This window comes from Sabethes cyaneus, chromosome 1 (genome assembly GCF_943734655.1).
Source record: "Sabethes cyaneus chromosome 1, idSabCyanKW18_F2, whole genome shotgun sequence".
Classification (NCBI taxonomy): domain Eukaryota; kingdom Metazoa; phylum Arthropoda; class Insecta; order Diptera; family Culicidae; genus Sabethes; species Sabethes cyaneus.
In genome coordinates, this window is record NC_071353.1 from 49872668 (window position 1) to 49891149 (window position 18482).

Genomic DNA, 18482 nt, shown 5'->3' on the forward strand with positions numbered 1-18482 from the left:
TTCCCGGTAGGGGTGGTGATTGTCGGCTTTGCGGATGATATCACCCTGGAAGTCTATGGTGAATCTATCAGAGAGGTTGAGTTGACGGCTGCCCACTCTATAAGCATTGTTGAAGATTGGATGCGATCCAGGAAACTGGAGCTAGCGCATCATAAAACGGAGGTTATCGTGGTGAACAACCGCAAGTCGGTACAGCAAGCAAAGATCAGCGTCGGGGACTGCACTATTTCGTCAACGCGGTCCTTAAAACTTCTGGGAGTCATGGTCGACGACAAGCTCAAGTTCGGGAGCCACGTCGACTATGCCTGCAAGAAGGCTTCCACAGCTATTTCGGCATTGTCTCGTATGATGTCTAATAGCTCTGCGGTATATGGCAGCAAGCGAAGGCTATTAGCCAACGTGGTCCAGTCTATACTTAGGTATGGCGGACCGGTGTGGTCATCGGCGTTAGGTACCAAAAGCTATCTAGCCAAGCTGGAAAGCACCTATCGTCTCATGTGCTTGAGAGTGGCGAGTGCGTATCGCACAGTTTCACATGACGCAATCTGCGTCTTAGCAGGTATGATGCCTATTGGCATTATCATCAGCGAAGACGTAGTGTGCTTCAACCAACGTGGAACTAGAGGCATACGGAGTACCACAAGATCGGCCTCGATGACCACATGGCAGCGGGCATGGTCTAATTCCACAAAAGGTCGGTGGACACATCGACTTATCCCGGAACTATCTGGGTGGGTCAACAGGCGCCACGGCGAAGTCAACTTCCACCTGACACAGATTCTGTCAGGGCATGGTTGCTTCAGACAGTATCTGCATAAGTTTGGGCATGCGGAGTCCCCCGCGTGTCCCGAATGCGTGGATGTTGAGGAAACGGCAGAACATGCTTTCTTCATATGCCCTCGTTTCGCGGGCGCGAGAAGCAGCATGATGGCAGTGAGCGGACAGGACACTACCCCGGATAACCTAGTCCAAAAGATGTGTTCCAGCTCGGACATCTGGGGAGCGGTCAATGCGGCTGCTACCCAGATTGTACTCGAGCTACAAAACCACTGGAGAGCCGATCAACGGCGAATAAACAGCCTAACTACCATAGTCCAGTAGTTATCTAAGCGAGTGCATTAAGCACAATAGCCCCTCCCTGAAGTAATACCGATAAGGTGGTGCCAGGGGGGATTGAGGCTGGAGACTCGAGTAGGGTTTTAGTGGGTCGGGATCCTCACGCCCCATTAGGGGGGTCGGGATACCTAAACCCCACTCCCTGAGGTATCTTTTCAGGTGTCTGATAGTACCGTATCTTCTAAGGTGCTCAGCAGATTTCCCAACTCGCAAAAAAAAAAAAAAAAAAAAAAAAAGACTGCTTGACTGCATTAACCTTAGCAAACACATGTTACCAAATCGTCTTTAATATCTACACCAGCATGGATAGATTTCAATCAAAAATGTATGTATTTATATGTACTAATGACTCACTTCGAGGTTATCGAAGAGACTTAATATTTTTTTATGTGAGAAAAAGTAAAAAACTGAAATATTTTAGTCCACATCATGAAACTCAACAATACGAATATTTATATCATTTTTGTACATTTAAAACAATATATTTGAGCTTCAATGCCAAATCGGTTCATTGCAGTGGTTCACAATTTTTGAGCTTTAAAAAAGGTCCAATGGTAAAAAATATGATTGCAGAGAACTGCGTGACTCTAGAGTAGCAACAAATAAAACGAAAACATCTTCAAAATTCGTTAATCCAAAAAGGAACAAATAAGGCTTGTTCGCGACAAAATTTGGACCCCCTTAAACACACACAGCTTTGGAAATACATTAACAATGAGTGAAATATTTTGCAGAGTGGTAGACGTATGTCTGTTCTTTCTGAAAATATAACACTTGTTTATATTACAAGCGCTCAGCGTAAAATGGCGTCGATAGAAGAGCAGGTGTGAAAAGCAATTGTGTGCGGTCGCAATGAAAATCCGGATCTCTCGTTAAGAAAACTTGCCAAAAAGCTTACATTTCCTCCAAGCACTGTTCACAGTGTTTTAAAATCGTTCGATACTCGCTTGAACAGCTAGGAAGAAGGTAAGTGGAACAAAAACGGATGAGAATGCACCACAAGGATGCGAAGGTAGAACAAAAATTACGGAGGAGACCAGATCTTTCTGTACGTACCATTGCTCGTAAAATAAAAATGTCGCCTACGTCCATGCACACTTCTAGCAACGACAAGGCCTGAAGTCTTTCAAGGTGAGGATTGTGCTAAATCGTAATGATAAGCAAAATACGACGGCCAAAACACGCGCTCGTAAGCTTTATCGCGAATATTTAACGAAGTTTCCATGCGTTATAATGGACGATGAAACGAAACGTCCTAGAAGGCTTTAAACAGCTGGTATGCCTTTTTACACTGCCATGAAACGGAATGGCGTTGCAGAGCATTTTAGGACGAAGAAGAAAGCCAAATTCCCCAAAAAATATTTAGAATGGCAGTTCATATGCAGCTGTGGTCGAGCGAGCAAAAGTTACATCACTACGGGAACGGTTAGCAAGGAAAAATACCGTGAAGAATGCCTGCAGAAACGATTGTTACCGTTCCTATACAGTCCTCGCAGTTTTGGCCTGATTTGGCATCCTGTCACTACGCCAAAGATGTTTTGGAGTCCATATTGTACCGAAGGAGGCGAATCTACCTAACTGTCCAGAGTTACGCCCCATCGAGCGGTATTGGGCTTTGGTGAGAGAGCCGTCCCAGCACAAACAACAAGTAACAACTATAGATAAATTTCGAAAATCTTGGACAAACGCAGCTAAATTGGTTGTCAGCAAGTCTGCACTGACCCTCATGGCAAGGGTAAACTCCAAAGTTCGCCAATTTTATTAAATAAGGAACGTTAATTTGTTTGATAATTATTAACGATACACTCATAAATGATATAAAATTGTTTCATGGATTGAACTTCTAGCAAATTTGTTTTATTGCAAAATAGAGGTGTCCAGATTTTGTCGCGAATAAGCCTTAAACAGCCAATCAGAATTAACCATGCTAATCAGCTTGGTATAGGTTCCATTTCACTTTCTGGACTCAATTAGTTTGTAGCAGCATGGATTTATTGCAAAAATTAACCGTCGTTAAAAAAATCAGCAGGTAGTGGTAAAGATTAAAAAAGTGAAAACCATTTAACGGAGCAACTGGTTGCCTGTTTTATGGCACTTTTTAATCCCAGCACGCACCGATACAAACCGTTTCCATCGTGGACGACTTTTCTTTAACTTCGAAAAGAAATTTTACAGGAATATTTTATTATGTTGATCGTTGTTAACATTTTCAGATTAATTATGCTAATTAAAAATACATTTATGGATACTTTCAACTTTGGTAAATTTAAAAATATAATTTACTTTTGTAAAGAGACGCTTTTGCTGTATCGTACATTGATTCAAATAATCTAAAACAGGTATGAACACGATTGCTTCGTATTTGATCTCCAGTAATTAAACATTGGGTAGTTTGCTCAACTGATCTAATCTATAATTATTATTTGTTTTATATTAGCCAGAATTAATCCAAATGTGGTTTATGTGGAACGTATTGTTCCCTGATTTTGTTGTTAAGTCGATTTACGAACAAGATCTGAAATAACTCAACATAAAGTTACATAAATATTTAGGTTCTAACTTTAAGGATTTAGTAGAAGTTGCATTATATATTATCTTTAAGTGTTTCAAAAGTATTCTAATTTTTTATGAGACTGGGCCGCAAAAAAGCCGTTGAGATCTGAAATATCCAAGGATTTTATATTGTATTGGTTCAATTTCAGGCAAATAACTAATCCAAAACATTGTCCGGTTTACTAAAACGAAGAATGTTTTTATAGTTGCGGTCCAACGAGGGGTAGCGAATTCGAGAGCTAGCGTCTGCCCGGTATAATGCAATCAATATTTTCTGCAATCATAGTTCAGGCGGGACAGATTTTAAATTTTGTATCGGTTCTAGAAATGACTACTTTTTCAAAATGTTCTTCCTCACGCAGCACGTTATTTACAATTCGTAGATTTTTACCCATTTATCTGAGCCCGGTTTGCTTCGTTTGTAGTTAACACGTGTTTTAATTAATAGAAGGTTGCCAATTTTTGACTAATCAATTTTAATACGCGCTATTGAATTGTAAATCATTATACAATTTTCAATGATACCAAAGTATCGTGGCTAGCCACGTCGGGTCAACCTAGTTTGTTTTATATTTGGCTACATTTGTAACCAGGCATGGCCCAATCACTAGGACTCAAGCAGAATTTCAAAATGTTGATTGAGGCTATTATAGAGCTGATCATTAGCTACAATATTGCTGAACAAAGTTTTGTTGTTTCTTTTGTATTTAAGGTGCTACAATGCTGCTACCCCATTGATAGTGATAGCGGAAGTGGAAAACGAAATATTTCGACAACGATCTTTTCGTTGTAGAACTTCAGGCAGATAGTGGACTTTCAGTCCGAAACGCGGATGAGTTGACAGAAACACTAGCGAAAACTTGTGACACAACCATGCCTAGAAAACTGGAACCCAGGAATAAATTACGACCAGCGTACTGGTAGAATGAAGCACTAAGCGTCTTTCAAGCTAGATGTCACAGAGCCAAAAGACGTACACATCGAGCAAGATCAGAGACGGACAGAGAGGAGTGTAGAGAAGTCTACAGACCGGCTAGTGTCACTCTGAAATAGGAGAACAAACGGTGTAAATCTAACTGTTTCATGGAGCAGTGCCGCGTTGCTGATCTCTATGGGAAACTTGAAAGGTCCATCGATATCCACTGAAACTTTCCGCAGCATGCCCCAATGATCTAGCCTTCAACACCCTATCGTAAGCAAGAGGATGGCAATGCCGTAAAAGAATAGTAACTAACGGGGAACATGTGGTAGTCGCAAAAGGGTTGAAGGCGAGAAAAGTACCCGGAATAGACGGAATTCCCAACGTTGTTTTGAAAACGGCGATCCTGGAGTTTCCGGACACCTTTAAATCGGTGATGCAGAAATGCCTGAATGAAAACCAGTTCCCAGACAGATGGAGGACGCAGGGACTGGTATAGTTACCTAAACCAGGAAAACTAGCGGATGATCCTGTTTCGTGTAGGGTTATATGTTTACTGGGTACTCTCGGAAAACTTCTGGTCAGAGTCATCCTAAACAGATTGACGCGATACACGGAGAGCGAGCATGGATTGTCGTGTAAGCTATTCGGTTTCCGGAAAGGGTGCAATTCCTGCAGTAATCGAAAGGGCCGAGAAACCGTTAATGCATGAGCGGCGAAGAGATCGATACCGCTCCATGGTAACCATAGACGTCAAAAACGCTTTCAACAGTGCCAGCTGGAAGCAATCGCCGTAGTGCTGTCTAGAATGAGAGTCACCGACTATCTGTGCAGAAATCTGAAGAGCTATTCTCGGAATTGAGTGCTGGTCACGTCAGTCGAAGTTGGAAGTTTATTAGGATCAGGGCGAGTTTTTCCACATCTATGATATCTTGATATGAAAGATATTGAACGCTAATAGCTCATTCATGAAATTAGTAAAAATTCGCAACGGACTCTCTACCTTGTTGCGTTTATACTGCACCCGATCAGGATTGTAAGTTGGTGGAAACTTGTCAACTAACTCCTGCATCGAGTTGCTCAAATGATCTTGTAGACGAGGCGACCGTGAGATGGCCGCACAGTTCCTTAACCGTAAACCCAAGCCGGAAGAATGCTTTCAAACGATCCGGTCTTCGCCAACAAAATCTTAAGGTGAAATTAGTCGTCATCGATTCTGCAAAAAAGAATGCAGAATTTATATTTTTTCAACCAGAACCCCTGTTTCGTCCCAAAAACTGCTTCCAAAATTGGGCTTTTCGACGAAAAGTTAATGACTGCTAATTTCCCGTTAAATAACCTCTCCGATTTGCCGAACAGATTTCGAAGGTCTTGAATCACATCCGGAACAAAGTCATCAGCCAACTCTTAAAGAGACATAAATGACCAAAAATTTTGAAAAAATCATTATTTTTTTTAATTCAGATTTTGATGCTACAGTCTTTTCTGCTTATTTTGATACTAAATTTTTTAACTTTTGAGGTTTATAAACGAAACACAGTCAGAGGAAAAAGAAAAAGAAGACAAAATTTTATTTTTTCAGCCATCTTTTTTTCTTCTTTTTCGTTTTTCCCAGGCTGTGTTTTTGTCATCATTTTTTTCTTCACTTTGTTATTTTTTTTCTGTCATTTATCACAACTTTACACTGTTGAAAATACAGATAAAATGACAAAAACTGACAGATTATCTCACACACACACACATCAGATTGATGTCTTATCTCTCTTGTAGTGATATATTAATAATGCTAATTATTGAAATTCAGCAGTAAATTCGTTTTGAAAACGTGGTATGAAATTTAATTCGCTAGGACATAGGGTAATCAACCTATTTTGGACCCCCTCAGCAGCTGTACATAATTTGGACACTTCCATTTGATTTTGCTGTAAGTGTCCAAATTATGTACAGCTGCTGAGGGGGTCCAAAATAGGTTGGTTACCCTAATGGGTTAATTCACAAATCGTTGTGATAAAGTTGCATAGTTCTAAAATCACCGAAACAACTATTTAAAATCTCAAAATTGTTGAAAATACCGTGTTACAGGTCGAATTCGATTATCCGGGCGAAAAAAAAATTTATAATTTTAAACACATTTTGAACGTGTAAACACATTTCAAAAAAACTATTAAAAAAATTTGTATTTCACCCGGATAATCGAGTCCCACCTGTAACACTAGTTAACAAAATAAAACAAAAAGCGTGAACTCAGTAAGCTGAAGGTGATTTTTCATGTAAAATTGGCCACTGAATCCGAAAATTGGGTCAGAAAAATTTAAGGTAGGATAGTTTTTGAGATATGCACTAAAGATGAAATTTTGCTTACAGAAAGAAAGTACATGTACATAAATACAAATATCTCCAGCTGCGGTGCACCAATTTTAAGTCTCTTTTTTCATATTAAAGATGAGAAAATTTGCTATCCATTAGATGAACTTCACTTTTCTGTAAGAATGATAGTACTGTAGATATTTGAGAATTTGTTCACAGCAAAACAAAAAAGAATGCATTTTTTTGGAATAATTTCAATTAGGGTAAGGAACGAGTTAAGCAGTGTTACCTATTTTAATCAGTTGAACATAAATGATCCGAAAATGCACTTTTTTATTCATATTTTCAAAATCTTTTGATAGGATCATCTTCACAAATCACTTAACCATACATTTGATTCACACAAACACAATTTACTGGGTTTCCGACAAGAAATATGATGAATTAAAAATTTATTGTCCAAAAACGTACATTTTTCAGCTGCTCTTCAGCAATCGCCACCTCGCTACTAACGAATTCATCAAATTTTCAGCACTGATTACAACCACTCTGAAAGTCAAGCACTCAATAGTCACATACCATATTATTCAGTCTCTTTTTTTTCTATTATCTAAGGCTTTGTCACTAGCCAAAAGTTTTATTATTTTCTAACAAAACTGAAAACAAATTCTGAATTGACGGAGGAACCTGTTCACCACTAGCAGCAGCTGCAGCACAACTGATGAACTATCGTGTTGCCAAGAGACTGTTTCGGTTCTGGAAATAAGAATTTTAAGTTTGAAATTAACTGAAACCTCCTATGGTGAAAACGTGGTTCAGTACTTTCAAGAGAAATGTATGTTCATAATTAATTTTTCTTTATTAAAAACAACACAAAAGACAGCTTTTTCAATAATTTTCGAAGATTTTCTCAGTGATTTAATAAAGCAACTATGTATTTCAATGTTATTTGCTTTGACAACACTGTCCAGAGTCGGATCGTTTGTACTGCTATATGTTTACCTCTTTTGTTCTCCCACCATCCTTATGAACAGCGAGTGAGACGTCAAACTCGCAGTTTCCCATAAGAACACCAGAGAATAAAAGAGACGACGAATACCGTTTGCCGAACGGTGCGGTGAGTGTATGCCCCGATAAACAAGTTAGACAGATGGCATTTTACGCATCTATGCCGATTACGCATCAGATGCCGATTAGTAGGTCGCGGATAGGAACGCGAACTTACTGAATAGGGGGAAAAGTTCGAGGGATTTTTTAACGGGACGTAAAAAAATTTAGATTTCAGGATTGCTTAAAATAGCACCTTGCGGGTGAAAATGGGTTCGGTGTGTTCAAAATTAGTTCCGCCGCTCCAACTTTTAAAGCGAAAAATCAAAAGTTTAGCTCAACAATAGTGTCTTCCAATGGTAACAGCTTGAAGAACTAAAGATAGCAAGAAGATTGGTATGCTGATATCCCCCACTTAGTCAACCCATCGCTTGTAATAAGGTAAAACAATCAGTGACCCGCTTAGACTGCTTAAAACTAGTTCTTTACCCTATATCAAAGATGTTAGACAAGATTAACGCATTCTAAAAATTTTATTTTATGTGGGATAAAAAAACAAAAAAATCAGTATTTATTTTGAAACGATGATTCTACAATTGATGAAGGGACGGTAAGGGAAAGTAATGAAGAAGAATTTTTTCGGGAATGAAGGGGAAGGGTGGAAAGGAAGGGGGGTAATAGGTAGCTATGGTTAACAAGTTGTCGTTGTGACTCCTATCTTTTGTCCAATGCTGGAAGGTGCATGGGTCGAACCAAGCTGTAAATCAGAGATTATAACCGGATTTGAACCCACAACACCTGCCAGGGCGTGTCGCTCACTGGTACCCGTGTACCTTTGAACCACAGAGGCGCTGGACAAAAGAAGTCTGCACAACCCCCCTTATTAACCATAGCGCGACATGGGTTGTTCTATTTTTAGACACACAAATTGTGCCTCTTCCTACACCAAAAATAGAACAACCCATGTCGCGCTATGGTTAATAAGGGGGGTTGTGCAGACTTCTTTTGTCCAGCGCCTCTGTGGTTCAAAGGTACACGGGTACCAGTGAGCGACACGCCCTGGCAGGTGTTGTGGGTTCAAGTCCGGTTATAATCTCTGATTACAGCTTGGTTCGACCCATGCACCTTCCAGCATTGGACAAAAGATAGGAGTCACAACGACAACTTGTTAACCATAGCTACCTATTATCCTTTCCACCCTTCCCCTTCATTACCGAAAAAATCCTTCTTCATTACTTTCCCTTACCGTCCCTTCATCAATTGTAGAATCATCGTTTCAAAATAAATATTAATATATGCCTGACCGCATTTCAAGATCATGACTAAAGTCACGAGTTTGGTCAAAAAAAATCAGGTGCTACCGGAACTCAAAAGTGGTCATTTGGAAATCTCTTCGAAATTATGGCAAATGGGGGGTATCAAATGGCGGCAATCTGATGTGGTTCTTTTAAGACTAGTTGCATAAAAATCGATTGAAAATCAGTGGAGATAGAGCCAAAAGTGTAACTGAAAGTACCTTCATTTTTGATGTCGCGGGCGTAAAGGTTGGCTAATGTAATTCGTAAGCCGCGTTAATTCGAAAATCGTCATATAAATAAACCGTACTTCAAAAAGCATCGTAAAAACCGCGTTAATTCAAAAATCGTATAATTCAATAATCGTATGGAATTCAGAATAACTGTCTTATTTAGATTTATAGGTCAAATTTATAGGGTGGAATAATTTAGGTTTGCCGAAATGAGAATTGAGAATAATACTACTTGGGTTTTATTTTTCGATAGGCAGAGGATTAATTTGGCCATACTACCCTTTGCAATGATTATTTTTAGAAAGTCAATTTTATATATATTCGTCGAGTAGCCAATAAGCAAATTTATTACTTTTTTATGTATTCAAGATTTAATATCAGTCGTTTGTTGCACTTTCTACCTTGCGCGATAACAATCAGTCCCCGTATCCTTTTGCACACAGTTCATAGCACCGTAAATACAAAGGATACAGAAAAGCTTTATTGGACAATATTTCAGATAATGATTATTTCTACAAATGCCCGTACAAAAAAAATCAAATTCTTTTTGGCGGTCAATATCGAATCAATGATCAATATTGAGTCAAATCAATCGTACTATGCTTGTTTGTAACATACTTCTTCTGTCGAGACTCTAGACCCTGCTGTCAGATTCCCACCGTAAGAGAAATTGTAAATAAACTCAACCGGCCGGGTCGCTAACATTCACTGCGACCGGTTCCGACGATTGTGCACAGCAACAGCAACAGCAATAAACACTGTTTACTTTCACTTCATTGGGTCACACGTTCTGATTGGGCTGATTTCGATAATTTCCCGTCTTGTTTCCCGCCATTTCAAAGCGATCTGCTAAGTAGCCAAAACGAAATTATTGACCACGCCCCAGGGGATATGATCGCCTAAAATAAATTGCTACCGTCGCAGTGATGGGAAACACAATTGTACAATCATTCATGTTTGTAATACACATTATTATCAGTGCTTATTGTTCATTTTATAGGAGAAAATCGAAACCCATGATAACTTAGCAAAATGCATCAATCAGCGATACGGTTCAATTTCCTAATTACTAATTACTATGTTTCTCTGTCTCTATTTATATGCCTTTCAGTTTAATTTTGCTGCTAATGTGTGTAATTTCAACGCTAGAAGCAGCCCCCGACGGCGACCCAGACAAGGAAGCGGCCGCGGTGACGACGATCAAAGGAAATGAGAACGAAACCCTCAAATCAGCGAAATCGTTAACGTCCAGCAGCAGGTCCAAGAAAGCGAACCTGAAGTCGACACCGATTACTTACATTACGACGCTGTCCGATGTCGGCCATCAGTACCATGCAAAGGCATTGCCGAAGAAATATGGCAAACCGGTAGCAAAAGCTCGGGAAGATAAAGCGCAGCATAAAAAAGATAAAATCAAACATCACTACTCGGAAAAATCCGCAGGAAAGTCACTCGAGGTGATGCCGAAAAAGGAACCACTGAACAATCCGGCGCTGCTCAGGTTAGTACCTGCCTGCTTATATACTGATAGAGAGTTGAAAATTAACAGCTTTACCAGAGAAAAAACGTAAATGGGTATAAGCCTTTGGAAGCTTTGCTTCCGCAAACGGATGTATAGAAATGTTAAACCGTTTTGCTTTCCCCACCACAGAAAACGAGATAAGTTCGAAAAGCAAAAGTTTAGTAAATGTTGATGTGTGTTTTTGTGCATTTCACTTGTTTTATAAGTCACAAAAATTACATGTTACCACTCGCACTCTTCTTTTTCTAATTTTACCCAACGTTACCAGCGATCTCGGGTTCAATTCCCAATTACATAGATGATAGGGTAGAGGATCCATATTTCGCCAGTTTGATAAATCCAAAGCTGTTTTGCTTTTTTTTATGTACACTTAAAAGAAATTATCTGACAAATTGGTAAAATATAGGAACTGTTCTTACAAAAATCATTAATACCTTTGACTTTTTACTAATTTATCAGGTAGTACACACAATTTGAAAACACCATCTTGTACTAGGGGTATATTTTTTTACAAAATCAAAACAAGAGGCGAAAATATCATTGGGTAAAAATGTAATAAAAGTGTTTCATTAGTAAAATTATTCTTGACTAATATGATCCTGTGTACAATATTTCAACTATTTTTATACCGATTACACTTTGAACTTTAGATAATTTTAAAAAATTCACCAAAATTAAAGTGGCGAAATATGGTATCCATTTTTAGTCATGGATCCAAATTTCGCCACTTGATTTTTAATAAACCGTTTTTGTTGGCTGATCTCTAATTTCGTCATTTCTTTTATAAAATTGCATAAATTAGAACAAAATCAATAAAAAAAGTTTAAGTTAATTAATACCCAATCTATAGTGAATATTAAAGAAAAGCCTTGTGGTCTTTAAGACATGCCTCTTCTTTATCGACAGACTTCGCAGCCGGTTATTGAGTACAGGACACTTACGGGACTCATGTATCGTACTGACTCTAGCAGCACCGCACAGAGTTTATTGAATATGTATTACAATTTCCTTGACTGTAAAAAGTATCAAAAATGTATTAAGAGCTTTAGCGCCGTTCACTCCACGAAATACTTTATCAATTCAATCGTCAAAGGGATGACAAGTGAAATATTATTGTCGAATAATCAACAAAACAAAAACTAGTTTTCAAAATTTGACGAAGAGCTTGATAGGCCAAAACTAGAGAATGAATAAAGTGTAATTGAAGTCGGCGCAGTTTGCAACAAAAAAAAATAGTTTTATGCTTCTTTTATACTCGCAATATCTAATCTAATCTAATCTAATCTAATCTAAACTAAACTAAACTAATCTAATCTAATCTAATCTATTCTAATCTAATCTAATCTAATCTAATCTAATCTAATCTCTAATAATTCTCGCAGTATACAAAATAAAAACAAATTGATATTTCCATCATCAGTTAACATTTTTTCGGAGAAAAAATAATACAATTTGACAGAAAATATCAAATATTTGACCTGTGTACATTGATGCAATAGCATCTCAAAGATGAAAATTGGACTGAATCGGTTTAAGATTCAAACACGCGTCATGGATTTCAAGGATTTCAAAAGCAGTTTCTTTTAGCGCGATTTCTTTTAGCTTTTCTCTTAGAAAAAGCTATGCTTAACTTTCTATGCAATAACCAGAGGTTGGAAAACTCGCAAAATGAATAGATACGCCGAGCATCGGCAATCGTATTTTGTCATGAGAAAACATCGGCGCGAGTCGTTCAATTCGCCTATAACAATACATTAATACATTCACGCTTAATAGCATCGCTGAATATACGAATATCGTGTGCAACGCAAAAGTGCGAATTAACACTTTCCGCTGCTTGTAAAGCCACTAACACTACTTTAAACTATTCCCTTTTCGTGGGAATATTATTTTGAATCGTTCCCTTTGTCCCTGGGCATCCTATATCCGCTAAATCGAACACACTCAATGTTCAATATTCAATTTTTGAACAAATTCTGATGTTCACATTGAGGTTCTGTTCGTGATAAAATTCAAAGCTGATGCGAACATTATCGGCGAAGCAGGCGAATAGCGTATGTTCATGAGGGATATTCATCGATTCAAATGATCACTTTTTCGCGAATTCTCCAACCACTGGCAATAACAAATCTCTTCCAGGTGCTTTGATTCTTAATGATTTTTAATTTATAAATGGTTTTAGCACAAAACAAAATATTTTAAATTCGTTTTAATGGCTTGAATAAAAACTGTCGCGTTGCCCAGAGTTTACAATAGCCTATTTCACCGTAATTTCCCTTCACATAAATTTACCGGGGAATAAGATAGAGAAAATTAAGTTACTTTATGATTGAATCTTACTCAATTTAACCTCCTACTAACAAAGCATATGTTAAAATGTGAAAATCTTTTTTCAATTTTGGTGTTTTTCGCAGCATCGGTTATCGAGTCATTATTTTTATCGTTTTCCAAAAATGTTTCATAAACAATCACTTGAAAACGAAGCGAAGTCTATTTAATAACTGAATTTATTAAGAATATGAAGAGTTCAATTATCATTTTAGCTTTAAAGTCTACATAATTAAGAATTTACTAAAGTGGCGAAATTTGGGTCTATAGGCCTATTGGCCACTGGGTGGCGAAATATGGGTTCAGAATACACATTTAAATAATTAATATAACGAAAAAAATACACAATTTAGTATGAATAAGATTATTTAATCAGTAAAAGAAATATCCGAATTATATTGTTCACATGTTATCAAAAATCTGAACTTATAAAACCCTGATCTATTTTGTTTCAAGTAAATTTTTAGAATAAAGGTGGCGAAATATGGATCCGTCACCCTATTTCCTGAGTAGAAATTTTTCATTTAGCAATCGTTGTGGACATCGCACAAAAATGTACCGAATAAATTATATTGATATGTTTTCGAAACTATCATCAATCATCGTTAGTTGATCGAGACCGTAATAAGCCTTTATTGCAACACAAGCATTGTTGTTTACACAAACCTTGTAGAAGTAAATTGACAAATGTGCTAACTTTACGGCGCATAAAACCAAATAAAATATGTTTGGTTATTATAGTCTTGAATAGAACGACCCATTTACGTGCTAGCTAAGGAATTTGTCTTCACATGCCTTCACACAATGTTTTTCTTTCAACGGTGTATGAATCCAGACTGCCAATTCAGTCGCGTAGAACAAGTGTAAAATTTAATGTCCGTTACCATCATTATTAGCATTAGTTTTTTCAACTGTCCTGAACGATGCGGTTGCGCACTGAGTAAGCCCGTAACCTGCATAATTTCACCTCTCCCGCACATTGCATTGCCGTAATGAATTTTCTCCCTACCCAAGCCGACCGTGCATTCAACATGTTCTCTGTTTGTTTTCCACAGTAAATTGGGTCTCGGCAAGGTCCACGTTTCATCCAGTCACCAGAAGAAGCGCTTAGCGGTGGAATCTCGCCATCACGGTCGACCCGATGACTCACATATGTTCGTGATCAAGCTGCCACCGAATCCCTACTACTACACCAACAATGGACCGGTTCCGGCGCCGAACGCGATCGAGGATGTAGGCAAAAAGGTACGCATCGGATCGAATATTTCCTGTCTTCCTCCCCAGCTCCGCAAATACCTTGAGCGCACAGAAAACCCATTGATTGCCGCCCAATCTGCGAGTTGCTTTTACCAGCATGTAAAGCAGTTTACGAGTACTACACAAATAGGTCCTCACCGTTTTGTTGAATGGTCCGCTCATTTGCAACCCATTCAGCTGTGACGGAGACTTCCATTTCTGGCCGATTGCGATCGTTCCCCCTGGCGATGAGATGTAGGTATTGTGATTTGTTACTCGACCAGTTCTGCTGAAACCACAACTGATCCGAGAAACTTTGGAGCCATCACCTTATCTTACCGAGCCGGGATGGAAGCGAACGAAAAACATTTACGAGCTTGTGCCATTCTGATGTTGATACTTGATTGCAGAAGCAAAACAGTTCAGTTCCGAGATGGAATAAAAATAATTCGCATTTTTATTGCAGCAATAGGCACTCATGTTTGATTGTCGAAGATAAAATTAGCATCACTTCCTAGCGCAGTAATCCGTTATTGGAAGCGGGTTCTTACTATTTGATTTTATTTTTATTATACGATTTTAATGGGAAATAATTAACCCAATTCACCGATCAGTGCGGCGAAAATGGCTGATTAAGGCAAATTGGAACTAATATTAGAAGATATTTTGTTTCTATAAAGATAAAATATTTATTACAACCGGTAAATTCATTATTATAACTAGCGTTCGGAAATCCCCATAGTGAAAGAGAAACAAATTCTTTTTTTTTGCTTATTTGGACTGCTTCTTTGTCAATTGTCAAACCACAGCTTTTACTTGCCAACCACTTGCATAACGGTTACCGGTCCGGATATTTAGTTTAGTTTTGATATCATTGCTTTATGGACAATCCAACCGTTGCCTTCAGCTCTTTCAACAAGTTTTGAGTCGTGATAAGGCTCATTTTTTTGACATTTTTAATCCCACTTTCTTAACCTTCCGTTACTCGCGTTGTTGTATTTTGTACAACACATGTAGATTTTTGGATGCCATTTTGTTTTAAAGTAACAGATCGATGTCAAACCAAAATATATTCTTCAATAAACTTATTATGAACAAAATGACATAATTATTTAATACATTAATGCTTTAAACTGTTCAGCAACAACATAGATGAGCATAAACCGAAATCGCAGAAACGATGCAAGCGACGTGTGAGGGGTACCGCATTTGGTCCCTACTGGAATTTTCTCTAATTTCTTCATAAGGAAAAATGGTTTCTGTATACAGGAAAGTTATTCAGCAGTTGATGGTCATTCCACAGGTGTGCAAAAGTTCATAATTTGGTAACTTCATGGTGATTTCGTGGCGCTAGTGTATGGGTTAGTTTTCTGAATGTGTTCTATCTACGAAATCTCTTTGTTTTTAAGATCCTGTTTCCAGAAAATATTTTAGTAGATCAATGCTAGGCTGATGAACGGAATTATCCAATTTTCACACTATATGTCATTACTGTGCAAAAAACTTTCTAAACATCCTGCCTAAGTAAATCAAAACACCCATCAGCCCTACTTTCTAACCGCAGATGCCATAGATGCTAACAGCAGAAATGTTATCATACTTTATGTGGTGAGATGTTTTATGTGAAAAATATCTAAGAAAACATGATAACGGCTTGAAAAAAAAATTAATCAATAGAATGCTACATCATTTAGGAACGATAAAAGGATCTTTCCGAATGCAGCAACTTGTGTATGGCCGCAATTGTAAGATGTATAATTTACAGCGGGTTTTGGCGCCACCTGGTGACAAAATAATAAAATTCTATCCCCCAAACGAAAGATCTTAACTTACAGATTACCTTTGCTGAAGACAGTAACTTTCTATATAGCCAGGATTCCGAGATATTTCAAGATAAAGAGTGTTGTACAAAATACAACGCGCGAGTATCCGTGTTACAAAAGTTGGCGCGAGTAACGGAAGGTTAAGTTCAGCTTCATTTTCCAGCACTTTTAGACTTTTACGAGGGTTTTCCTGGCATAATAGCCCAAAATTTCCCGTTAGGGCAATGTTCGAAAGTGTTTATATCCGGAGGTAGGGTAAGGTGAACATAAATGATCCGAAAATGCACTTTTTTATTCATATTTTCAAAATCTTTTGATAGGATCATCTTCACAAACCACTTAACCATACATTTGATTCACACAAACACAATTTACTGGGTTTCCGACAAGTAATATGATGAATTAAAAATTGTTGTCCAAAAACGTACATTTTTCAGCTGCTCTTCAGCAATCGCCACCTCGCTACTAACGAATTCATCAAATTTTCAGCACTGATTACAACCACTCTGAAAGTCAAGCACTCAATTGTCACATACCATATTATTCAGTCTCTTTTTTGCCTTTCTACTATATGAAAATATAGTATGTGTGTGTGTGTGTGTGTGTGTGTGTGTGTGTGTGTGTGTGTGTGTGTGTGTGTGTGTGTGTGTGTGTGTGTGTGTGTGTGTGTGTGTGTGTGTGTGTGTGTGTGTGTGTGTGTGTGTGTGTGTGTGTGTGTGTGTGTGTGTGTGTGTGTGTGTGTGTGTGTGTGTGTGTGTGTGTGTGTGTGTGTGTGTGTGTGTGTGTGTGTGTGTGTGTGTGTGTGTGTGTGTGTGTGTGTGTGTGTGTGTGTGTGTGTGTGTGTGTGTGTGTGTGTGTGTGTGTGTGTGTGTGTGTGTGTGTGTGTGTGTGTGTGTGTGTGTGTGTGTGTGTGTGTGTGTGTGTGTGTGTGTGTGTGTGTGTGTGTGTGTGTGTGTGTGTGTGTGTGTGTGTGTGTGTGTGTGTGTGTGTGTGTGTGTGTGTGTGTGTGTGTGTGTGTGTGTGTGTGTGTGTGTGGAACGCTTTTGATTTCTCGGAGATGGCTGAACCGATTTTAATGATCTTAATGTCAAATGAAAGGTCTAGGTGCCCCATTGTTCGCTATTTAATTTCTTATTGATCGGAATTTTAGTTCAAAAGTTATGTATAAAAATACGAAAAATATGGGACTTTATTATCTCATAGGTTCCTCAACCGATTTGAACAAAATTGATTGCATATGAGAGGGGAGTCTTTCAAAACCTTAACTCCAAGATTTCATGACGAATGGGCTTGTAGTTTCAAAGTTACATAAAGAAATGTGGAAAAAATGTAATGAAAACAGGTTTTTGTTACATATAAGCATTAATTCAAAGAGAAACATCCCACAATTTATTTTGATTTGAAAGTTACTGTTGAGATCTATCAAACGAAACCAAGTTACTGAAAATCGGACGATTCATTCAAAAGTTATTCAAACTTTAAAACTTAAGCACCGTTCATTAAAACCGTTAAAATGTGTAAAATCGAAATAAATTCATCAAGGATCGATTGTATTCAATGTATGTGTTATGTATGTGTATGTATGCATGCATGTGTGTATGTATGTATGTATGTATGTATGTATGTATGTATGTATGTATGTATGTATGTATGTATGTATGTTTGTGTGTATGTATGTATGTATGTATGTATGTATGTATGTATGTATGTATGTATGTATGTATGTATGTATGTATGTATGTATGTGTGTATGTATACGTGTATATGCGATTTGCAATTTTAAAATTTGCAAAGAAATACAAGAAGAGTGAGAAACATTTCAATTGTTATTTTCTTTACTTGCTCTTACTCGCAATCGGACGAGCAAAGCAAAAAGCGAAGAAAAGTATTTGATTTAACGATATAGGTATAGTGGTGTATGGGATTGAAAATGCTAAAGAGTTAATTTTCCCAAATAAATTTATACCAATTTCAAACAAATTTTACGGATCAATAGATGCTTTCCCAATAGTTGCTTGGGCTTAGAAATTTTATATGAAAAAGAGGAAGGTTACTAATAATTTTGTACGACTTGTTTTCGCTAGTGACACTTTAAAAGATAAT

At 37.8% G+C, this 18482-nt stretch overlaps 1 protein-coding gene across 1 annotated transcript in view; it reads left to right on the forward strand.

Moving 5' to 3' along the window:
• Positions 1-18482, forward strand: part of LOC128733086 (uncharacterized) — a 115143-nt gene that overhangs the window by 88382 nt on the left and 8279 nt on the right. Inside the window, exons 2-3 of the mRNA XM_053826695.1 lie at positions 10582-10971; positions 14376-14565. Coding sequence (XP_053682670.1) covers positions 10582-10971; positions 14376-14565 — 580 coding nt within the window. The remainder of the gene's footprint in view (positions 1-10581; positions 10972-14375; positions 14566-18482) is intronic.